The 11,753-nt window shown below is 36.7% G+C and overlaps 1 protein-coding gene across 1 annotated transcript; it reads right to left on the minus strand.

The window, feature by feature from the left end:
• Positions 1 to 233: 233 nt before the first annotated feature.
• On the minus strand, positions 234 to 4,424 carry LOC134635959 (uncharacterized). Its single transcript, XM_063485664.1, has 6 exons — positions 4,373 to 4,424; positions 3,870 to 4,214; positions 3,435 to 3,773; positions 1,902 to 2,018; positions 866 to 939; positions 234 to 378 (listed from the first exon to the last, which is right to left on the minus strand). Exons 1-6 carry the CDS (start codon positions 4,413 to 4,415, stop codon positions 313 to 315), a joined length of 984 nt encoding a protein of 327 aa, XP_063341734.1. The 5' UTR covers positions 4,416 to 4,424; the 3' UTR covers positions 234 to 312.
• Between the last annotated feature and the right edge of the window lie 7,329 nt (positions 4,425 to 11,753).

Genomic DNA, 11,753 nt, shown 5'->3' on the forward strand with positions numbered 1-11,753 from the left:
GCTCTAAAGCATCATTTCTGTGAAGTTGAAATAAGGAATAAAAACAATAAACTGTGACTTGTCTTTGTCAAATACATGAATCATGAACACATGAGGTACATATAACATAGACAGGAATAAGAGTTTTAATGACAGCAGATTATTTATTGGTATTTATCCATTTGAGTGGTTAATCAATATTGCATGCATACAATATTAACACAGTAAATATGTAATATATATATATATCTTCTTCAAAGGGGAAAGAGATTTACTAGTAGTCTCTTATTCCAGAGTATATGCTGTGTCATCCGGTAACTCCCTGTTATTCTTTCATCTTTTAGCTGTTCTTGAGGGAAAATCAAGTGCCGCATAGTTTACTCCCGCTTCTTCACCCTCCTGCAAATTAGTAAGAGCAAACTGTAATTGAACAACCAATTTCAAGCCTGGTTACTGTTTACATTATACGGTTAAAAACACACAGAACATAGTCACAATTAACTGCAAATACCTCACAAACTCTGCTTCCTATAAGAATAACCATATAAATTAATAACAATAACCAAAGTACTTTTTTAGTGTTAAATTTTAAAAAATGGAAAATGAAAAAAAAAAAACAAAGAGTATAGTTGAAAATTGAAAATTAACGAGTGTCTCTCTGTGTCAAAGTTCAATTCTTGTTGACTCATCAGTCCAATCCAACCCCCTCTCTTACAGCTTTTGTTGGGATGCCAGTGGTGATCGATTACTACACTGTAATTTTACACTTCAGCTTCAGATTCATTTGACAATTTGCTTGTATTTCACATGATAAAAGTGTTTTTCTTAAAGAAAATTTTAAGCTTACTGGTTCTGTGTTTGTCTGAAAATCTAATATTTTATATACCACATTATTCAGTTGATCCACAGTTGATCTCTCCTGTTGGCTGACTGGAGATTGATTGGAGGCTGTAACTTTTCCTGTTAATAAAAAGAAGACATTACCATTGGCAGAAGACCTAAAAAGGAGATGTTAACAGTGTTAAAAATATATGCTATTTGATGTAAATTTTTCCCAGGTCAGAACCAAGAATCTAATCATCAAGACTGAATTAATACTGCATAGGGACTCAGTTAGCTGTCATGTTAGCTTCAGTTCTTTTTACTATAAATATTATGATGGATACATTCATTTCATAGTTTAGTCTACTCTAGCTGTCACCAGAAGATTCATACTCTGAACATCCTGTTCTTTTACATCAACAAAAAAGATCTGTCTACCACAATGGCTGCATTAGTCTATGACTATCATGGTCATAAAACAAAACGTGATATGACTTCTGCTTCGCTTTCTGTATCTGTGACTTATCCAGGAAGTAGGCTTCTGAGGTTTGGTGTATGAAAATGCACAAGACAGATTTGATAGATCTATAGTGTTTATGTCTAATTCTGCCTGAAATCTATCACATCATGCATTATTAGTGAGGATTTCCCCAATGTCACCTCAAATTTTTGCCATTGCTTGATAAATGGCTCAGCAGAAACTCTTCTGTTTATGTACTCTGTGGGAAGTTGGGACATAGTTCATTTCTGACATTCATAATTCGTAAAAAACTATGGTGGTGAAAATACAAACAACATGTTTGGGGTATACTGCCGAGAAAACTTGAACTAATAGTACCTGATATGACATTTGAATTTCTACCAGTTCAGAAACTTTGCAGTTCATGAACTGGCAACTTTGTTCTTCTTTTTGAGTAGAACCTTGAAGCAGATGAGCAAGAGCAGCAGAAGGCGACACCCGATGTTACTGTGTGTGTGTGTGTGTGTGTGTGTGTGTGTGTGTGTGTGTGTGTGTGTGTGTGTGTGTGTGTGTACGTGTGTGTGTACGTGTGTGTGTGTGCACATGTGTACATATGTGTATGCATGTGTCAGCAACCTACCTCTGCTGTGTTTCCAATCTGGTTTTTGTTTTTGTTTTCTGGTGAGAATCAGTGCAATATTTACAACCACAGAGCAGGTCAGCAGTATCACAAGCACAGTAACCAGCGGGAACCCCTCTGGAATGAGAAAACATCCCAGACATTTAACATCTCATTTACAAGTCTGTGTAACAGTGCACGTCTACATACAGATCAGTTCTATGTTAAGTACGTATAATGATTATTTTCATATTTAGGACTTTAAGACTCTTTTCACAAAAGCTAGAAATAAAAAACATTCTGGACTTCAACCACTTCATCTACTCATTTTCCTACATGTGCAGTAATAAATTATCATAAAAGTTAATTCAGACATTCATTCATGATTTTTTATGTATACGTTCAACTTTTACTAAGCACGACTTCAGAAAAATTATATTAAAAAAAACTTGCCCCACCCTGAAGTTCATGACATGCCTGCAGACAACCTTTTTCTCCTCAACCCCAAGAGCACTTTTCGTTCCCTACATTACACAGTAACAGCTGTACAACAAAGCCAGATTAATGGGCTGGTGAACTATGTTCAGCTTAGTTCAATTTTCACTTTCACAAAGGGGACTCTCTTTGAATCTGGCAAAATGAATGTTGTACCTCATGTTGAATGCATTCATTTATTCACCCATTGGATTGTACAATATAAATAAAAAATAATACATATAAATTACTATTTCATGGAAATTTGTCCATATACGGGAAAGAAAAGAGAGTGGTGCAGACAGAGTTCACAAATACAGTTGTAGCCTTTTTTAATATGGATAACTGTTCAAGTGTTCCCTTAATGTTTTTGTACAGATATATTTATCTTACTCATCAGTGGGTTTGTCATGATCAAATCACAAGATTAATGATTTTCTGCAGCGAAAGATGATTATGTGCCAATCATCTCTTATTGCATTTTAGATTTTGTCACATAGAAAGCCCAGCTATGTTGAACATGTGTCATAGTGCACCCCTCTGCTAAACATCAGCACATTCATATTTGGGAGAGTTTAAACACAGTTGAAAAAATAAAACAAAACTAATTCATTAACATGCCTGTAAACTTCATGTGATATATTCTTATTATACAATTTTCCTATTGGATTGTGGTGTATTTTAAGTGTTCATATTAACAACACTGATCTAACATAGTCACAACAAAAATCATCATGTGAAGTACACAAGACAACATGAGCAGTTGAAACAGAGGGGCCTTTACGTGACAAAGAGAACACTGCAGGAAATGGGGATAAAACACATACACAGAAAAGTACAGAGAAAAAGGAAGCAAAGGTCACAGAGGCAGCCAAATGCCACCTGTGAATTCATCAACTCATGTGGGCTGTAAACTGAAAAACTACTTCATAGGTCAAAGAAACCAGTGAGGCTTAAGAACATTATAATGTTTATATAAGATCGATCAAACTTAAAATGCTCTCTTACATGCTCACAAAATCAGTGCAGCAACAACTGATACAGATAAGCAAATATTTAAATAATACTTCAAAAACATACCTATCTTTACTTCTGTTCCTTTATCAAACAGGATCTGTCCACATGTCACCACGGCACAGTAGTACATCCCAGCATCAGATGAGTTTGTTATAGTTTTGGACAGACTGTAGTCACATCTACCGTCCTCTTTATTTCTGAGACTGCCGTGGTAAATGACGCCTGGATGGGATTCTGATGCACCTTTAAACCAGTGCACTTTGTCTTCATCTGGACACTGATCTGTGTCATCTTTGTTCTCAGAGAGAAGTGAACACTGCAGAGTCATTGTATCTCCCAAATGTACTGACTCCACGTCTGAAGTTTGTTTCACGGTGAAAGATTTCTGCAGCGTTTTTGTATCTGTGTGAATCACAAAAAGTCACGAAATAGCATTAACTGTAATTATTTGGGTTTAGAAGCAGATATGACTAAAACAGTCAAATTAAAATACATTACCATTCACTACTAAAAGCGTGCTATTAAAAAATTCCATTATGTATGCCGTTCCTCCTTGGCATAAGTATGTTGCTTCATCTTCTTTGCTTGCATTTCTTATGGTAAGAGAATACATACTACCCACTTTTGTGGCACTGAATCTTGAGTTGGTAAATTGTCCCTTAAGTGATATTTTGTCAAAACTTCCTGAGGCAATTGTTTCAATCATGTATCCAAAATTCAGCTTATACCAGTAAGACAACCCAACATCATCCCTAGGGATACTACATGTCAGAGTCACATTATCTCCAAGTTTAGTCACAGTTATAGAGCTCTGGAAAGGACCCTCATTCTCTTGGGTCAAAGCTAAAAAAAACAAAACAAAACACGGTATTGGTTAGAATATGACAGGACAAAGCATCTTAAAAAGGTATCATCTATATATAAACATTACTCAATCTTACAGATTTTGTTTTATATTGTTTACAGTGTCACATGTTTCAGTGCAGCAGAAGTCAACTCACACAATGTACTTAGAAGAATCAAAGAAAGCAGTCTTCTGATCATTGTGGTACCTCAGCCTTCTCTCGCACAACTGATGTCTTCCCACTCAAAGGAAGATTTAGTCACAAGCTGATCAAGGTTTACCAAGTGGAAATCACAGTGATTGGCTGAAGCACAGAAAATGCACTTCCTGTAAAATTCAAACCATTTACAGTGAATCTACACTGTACAGGTTGTTGTCGCTGATGATTCTGCAGGAATAACTTTGATTGGTCATTGCTTTTATTAATCTTGTATAACTGAAGCATAACAATAACAACTAATTCCTACAGTTATAACCAGGCAGCATAGGTCAAAGTATAAATTAAAAGAATAAAGTTTTCAGTGCTCACAAACTACACATTTATTTATGTGATGGCCAGTACAATCCAGTGGCGCATGACTCAAGTGCTGCAGTTTTGTTTTGACTGCACACAAACTGATTTGTCTTTTTTTTCCAGTCAAAGTCGTAATCAAGGTAGCAAGGAATTTGGAAGAAAAACATTCTGATATTTAGAAGAAAATCGTTACAAACATAGATAGCTAGATCAAAGCACATTTTAATACAACAGGGATCAGCTCTTAGCCCTTTCTTGTTTTTAATGGTGATTGACTGGTGGACAGATAAAATCAGGCAGGAGTCTCCATAGACTGTGATATTTAAACATTATTTGCCGTGAAGGTACGGAGGAGGTGGAAGAGAGCCTGGAGAGTAAAGGTACTGGAGAGAAGAAAATGAAAGTCAAAAGAAGGAAAACAGAATTTCTCGGGATTGTACTTGTATCAGGATTTTACTGATTTACAAGTTACAGAATAATACTTTATGCATCTACATCCCAACATTTTCGTAAAAGGTTAAATAATTATTTTCAATGCAATGCACAGATCAATGCATGTTTGATTTGTTGGGTTTTTCCGGTTATCTTCAGTTATTAAAGAATGTGTGAGTTTAAAAAAAAACAATCATACTTTTACAGTGTGGTAAAATTTCAAATGGGATCAGAAAACTTTCAACATCGCTAAAAGCATGAACGTATTCTAATCACTGTTAAAAATCTTACTCATGATTCTAAAAACAAAACCGCTTTCAAACTGAAAGTGTGAAAGTAAAACTATACAGCAAATTATATCAATACTGTGAACAATTATTTCAGAGGCTAGAATTATCCTGACACCCTTAAACATCAGTGACCAAAAATGTTTTTTTTTTTTTAATCTGACATGATATAATAAGAAACTACTTACAGTTGAAGAAGCCACAGCACATTGAGCAATTCTCTGAGAGGTGAGAAATGATGGGGGGAAAGTTTAAAAGAGGCCACCACACAAGTACTTGACTGCAGCAAGTGCATGGTGCAACTCACATTTTCCATAATACAAGCAAAGCAATCCCCATTTCACATAGCTACAATGTATGTGCTTAAAATTTGGTGTTGTGACTTTAAAATGATAATCTGAAGAAAATTACAGAAAACAAATAGATAATAAATAAAAGCATATTCAAACAAAGTTAATGTTCATTGGTCATTGCCCAAAAAAGCAGAAAAAAGCAGAGCCTTCTTTTTCTGTATGTAAATAGTCTGCAAACCAACAAACCCTCTGTAACCTCTGATAAATCTGTGGTTCTTTGTATTCACTATACAAGCAGCTATCCACTCATCTGGATAGCTGCTTTCTGAGGTATCCAAAATACTACACATAGTTGAACAAAACATTAAAGTAGCTATTTATTAGACAGTTTCTTCCCCAGCTGAAGAATAACTTTGGTTTTAGTCTTTTTTTATTGAATTTTTTTACATGCATACTTGAAACAGCCAAACATGAGCTGAAACAGAAGAATATCAGTACTCCTTTTATACAATAATGCAATAAGAGGGCTTTTTAATGGTTACTTTTGTTTCTTTTGTGATCAAAAATGTATGTAAGCACTTTCTGAACTTATCTCTGTAGATCTACTGGATGCTTCCTGCAACTATGTGTCTCATTCACATGGTCCAGCCTAGTTTAGTGTGTCCCCTATATGTGTGAATTATTAATCTTTCTATCAACTGGACAGGAAAAAATGTATGTTCTAGCAAACCCAGATTTTATTTCCCTCCATGCTGCCTTAGTCTAATGGCAAACCATGAAATAGTAATTTATCTGTATATTTACATGGACATAAATTGCCCTTTTATTTCTCTCAAGTTAGAATAACTTTTACTTAGCTTAAGTCTCAAGAACAGACATGACTTCTCATATATCACAAGTTATGATCTTTCTATAACACTAGCAAGTTATAGGGTTAGGTTATTCTTGCATAAACCCACCCAAACACTCATGAAAAAAATAAGTATAAAAGTAGTATAAAAGGCGTTGCATGGTAATTCTGAATGAATTACATCTCTACCACCCCTCCAACCTATGGAATATTTCTCTTTTAAAAACTGGAAAAACATGTATCACTGGATTCAAATTTGTTTTACTGTAACTATCTTGAGACTGTTGTCAGTGCAGATGCACTAAATTAGCTGTCTTGTGCAACCAAAGTTTACTGGACTCCCACTAACAAATATGTAGTGAACTGAAACCTACTGAACAGGAGTCTTTGTTGTGGTGGGGGACTCTGTTATGACATACTTTCAGTATTTTCAAGGCTTCTGTTTTAACTTAGTTGCAATTATGTACACTGTAAAGAATGAATTGAAATTGTTTTTTAAATATATTGGTTATTTTCTGCCATCACATTATTTGTTTTACACACATATCTCTGAATGGTAAATGGTAAAATCCAATTGGTGGTTAAAAGACAGAAAGATATCCTTAAAACAATGGCTGTATTTCTAAAGCTTATATTTTACAGTGTATGTATAATGACTGAATTTTGTTCTTTTGGTCAAAAACAAACAAACAAACAAATAAAAATTGCTTTTACAAACGTTTATAAAAGAACGGCTTGCTTTGAACAGCTCAGTGAACTCCAGCGTGGTATCGTGATAGGATGTCACATTTGTTACTAAATGGTTCACAGTCAACTGTGAGTGGTATTACAGGTCCTTCTCAAAAAATTAGCATATTGTGATAAAGTTCATTATTTCCTGTAATGTACTGATAAACATTAGACTTTCATATATTTTAGATTCATTACACACAACTGAAGTAGTTCAAGCCTTTCATTGTTTTAATATTGATGATTTTGGCATACATAACTCATGAAAACCCAAAATTCCTATCTCAAAAAATTAGCATATTTCATCCGACCAATAAAAGAAAAGTGTTTTTAATACAAAAAAAGTCAACCTTCAAATAATTATGTTCAGTTATGCACTCAATACTTGGTCGGGAATCCTTTTGCAGAAATGACTGCTTTAATGCGGCGTGGCATGGAGGCAATCAGCCTGTGGCACTGCTGAGGTGTTATGGAGGCCCAGGATGCTTCGATAGCAGCCTTAAGCTCATCCAGAGTGTTGGGTCTTGCGTCTCTCAACTTTCTCTTCACAATATCCCACAGATTCTCTATGGGGTTCAGGTCAGGAGAGTTGGCAGGCCAATTGAGCACAGTCATACCATGGTCAGTAAACCATTTACCAGTGGTTTTGGCACTGTGAGCAGGTGCCAGGTCGTGCTGAAAAATGAAATCTTCATCTCCATAAAGCTTTTCAGCAGATGGAAGCATGAAGTGCTCCAAAATCTCCTGATAGCTAGCTGCATTGACCCTGCCCTTGATAAAACACAGTGGACCAACACCGGCAGCTGACATGGCACCCCAGACCATCACTGACTGTGGGTACTTGACACTGGACTTCAGGCATTTTGGCATTTCCCTCTCCCCAGTCTTCCTCCAGACTCTGGCACCTTGATTTCCGAATGACATGCAAAAGTTGCTTTCATCCGAAAAAAGTACTTTGGACCACTGAGCAACAGTCCAGTGCTGCTTCTCTGTAGCCCAGGTCAGGCGCTTCTGCCGCTGTTTCTGGTTCAAAAGTGGCTTGACCTGGGGCATGAGGCACCTGTAGCCCATTTCCTGCACACGCTCTTGATGTTTCTACTCCAGACTCAGTCCACTTCTTCCGCAGGTCCCCCAAGGTCTGGAATCGGTTCTTCTCCACAATCTTCCTCAGGGTCCGGTCACCTCTTCTCGTTGTGCAGCGTTTTCTGCCACACTTTTTCCTTCCCACAGACTTCCCACTGAGGTGCCTTGATACAGCACTCTGGGAACAGCCTATTCGTTCAGAAATTTCTTTCTGTGACTTACCCTCTTGCTTGAGGGTGTCAATGATGGCCTTCTGGACAGCAGTCAGGTCGGCAGTCTTACCCATGATTGCGGTTTTGAGTAATGAACTAGGCTGGGAGTTTTTAAAAGCCTCAGGAATCTTTTGCAGGTGTTTAGAGTTAATTCGTTGATTCAGATGGTTAGGTTAATAGCTCGTTTAGAGAACCTTTTCATGATATGCTAATTTTTTGAGATAGGAATTTTGGGTTTTCATGAGTTATGTATGCCAAAATCATCAATATTAAAACAATGAAAGGCTTTAACTACTTCAGTTGTGTGTAATGAATCTGAAATATATGAAAGTCTAATGTTTATCAGTACATTACAGGAAATAATGAACTTTATCACAATATGCTAATTTTTTGAGAAGTACCTGTATAACAAAGCAGAAGCAAATAGGAATGACAGCAACTCCACCATGAAGTGGTAGGCCATGTAAGGGGGAGTTATGGTATGGCATTATTTTTCAGGAAGTGAGCCCGGCCCTTTAGTTCCAGTGGAAGAAATTCTTAATACTTCAGCATAAAAAGACATTTTGGACAATTTCATGCTGCCAACTTTGTGAGAACAGTTTGGGGATGGGCCCTTTCCTGCTCCTATATGACACAGCAAGGTCCATAAAGACAGATGAGTATCATGTAAAAGACGTTGACTGGCCTGCAAAGAGTCCTGACTTCAATGTCATGGAGTTACTTTCGGATACAGGGCAGAGTCTAACGTAACATATGGAAGAATGGTTAAAAATTCCCATATACACATTCCTAAACCTTGTGAAAACCCTTCCCGAAAGAACTGAAGCTGTTACAGCTCTGAAAACCTCAGAATTCATTTGGCTGCTTCTGCCCTGTGTCTAATGATCAATCCTGGGAGTCATGCACGCTCAAGCCATGTTTTATAAATGATGTGCTATGCTTTGGATCATTCTTCTGGATCAGCCTTATCCATACTTTTTCCTTACCAACATTCTGGTAGCTGATTGTGGTTTCAACTGTACAAAGAATGTTTTTACAGAATTAACAGTAACTATCTTGCGACTATTGTCAGTGCAGATGCACTAAATTAGCTGTCTCGTGCAAAGTTTACTGGACTCCCACTCACAAATAACTATGTAGTGAACTGAAACCTACTGAGCAAGAGTCTTTGTTGTGGTGCATATTTGTATTAGTACACTTTCAGTATTTTCAAGACTTCTGTTTTAACTTAGATGCTTTTTTAACACTAAAAATATAATTAAAAAATTAAAACAGGAAAAAAAAATTTCTCCCATTAAATTAACTTTTTGTTTTGTTTGTTTTGTTTTTTGTATCTAAATTTCAGGAAATGGTAAGATTTTAAATTGTGTGGTAAAGTGTAGTTAAATATTTTTGTTTGTATTTTTGTTTGGGTTTTTTTCACCATATATATATAAAATATTTCAAATTCTTTTCTCTCTTGCAAGCTATGTGTTAACTTTGTGTAGTCTGTAATTTGTAATCTGATCATTCAAAAGCTGCACCACATAGTGACTAAATACAAAATCAACAGATCAACACAATTACCATATGATACAATAGTTCTTCCTTGGTGCAAAAAGCAGATCAGGTGCTTTGATGATTAAAGTTCACTGTACGTTTGCTGGTTGGTGAGCCTTGCCACTTCAGAGCAGACTTGTAATCCTCTTATCTCATGAACTGTGATATGACACTTTCCCTTTGTGCTATGCAAACAGAGCTGGGCTAAACACTTTATTTGTTGTTGTATGTATTGTTATGTAAACCAAAACAAAATATACGACAAAATTATTCCCCCTGACTCTTTTACATTATCAAAGCAACATAATGTAAAATAAGATAGGATTAGGATTCCCTAATTAGGGAATATTAGGATTCCTTAATCCTAATATTAATATATTAGGATAATACTGCACAATTAGTGATGCCTGGATGTTAAACTTAATTGTAGAGCAGCCACACTGATCATTTTATTAACAATGAAATAATTTAGACAGTTTTTAAACTCTCACTGATGCCGCAGTGTTTCTTTGACTTTGCGACCTGAAGCGGAGTTTGGACCCGGACGCAGCTAATGACGTCAGACTTAAAGACCGGATGGCAATAGCGCCAGGCGGCCCATGATGTAATTAGTATGCTACAAAAACCCCACAACAAAGGAGGATGTGAAGTCAGTGATATACCTGCTGCTTGGTCTGTGGCTTTTTCTCAAGCTTGCAGTTTTCTGTAGCCTTTCTCCTCGTTGCCAAGTTCAAAAAATAGCGGCTGATTGTCACAACTCATTGAGTGACATTGAGTGATCTGCCAGTCAATCGCATGCAGTCTGTGGACGTCACATTATCGAATTGCTTGAAACCCCAGTGGAGTAGATACTAAAAAAGTACCTGTTACAGCTACAATTGCCTAATGGACTAGGAAATACTAATGCTAATGCCGCTGTACTTTAACTGATGTTAAAACTAGCTATTTGCTGATTAGGAAAGCATGTTAGGTTAAAGACTAATACGGTTCAAAAGCAAATTAACACTACACTCTGCCAGATAACTAAATTATCTTTACTGTCTCTATGTCTGTCTCATTTCCCTCCCTGGGCATCAGACAGTTTTGGTTTTAATGTTTTTTGGGGGGTTTTTTTCGTTGTTTCTTTTTCCTGTCCTGCAGTATCACAGTCTGAATGCTTTGTTGTGCCAAACACATTTTCTTTCCTAAGAGGAGCACCTTGGACTCTCTGTAGGATCAACTTTATATCTTTGATTTTATTATTCATATTATTATCTGTGTGGCTATTGTGATGACACAGACACGGGGTGAACAGCATGAGAACAAAGCAGAGGACAAGAAAAGAAAGGGACAGAAAGGAATAAAGAAAAAAAAGGGGGTGCGATGAAACAGGTAGATATGCTGGGTCTCCGACTGATGCAACTGTAACAGCTGTAACAAACATTCAAACAATACACAGCACCTGAAAGACAAGAGAAAGGGAGGTACACAAATGAACTTTGCATTTGCTCTTTGTGTGTGTGTGTGTGTGTGTGTGTGTGTGTGTGTGTGTGTGTGTGTGTGTGTGTGTGTGTGTGTGTGTGTGTGCGTGTGTGTGTGCACGTGTGTGTGTGCACGTGT

The sequence above is a fragment of the Pelmatolapia mariae genome, linkage group LG2 (assembly GCF_036321145.2).
Source record: "Pelmatolapia mariae isolate MD_Pm_ZW linkage group LG2, Pm_UMD_F_2, whole genome shotgun sequence".
In the NCBI taxonomy this organism is placed as follows: Eukaryota; Metazoa; Chordata; class Actinopteri; order Cichliformes; family Cichlidae; genus Pelmatolapia; species Pelmatolapia mariae.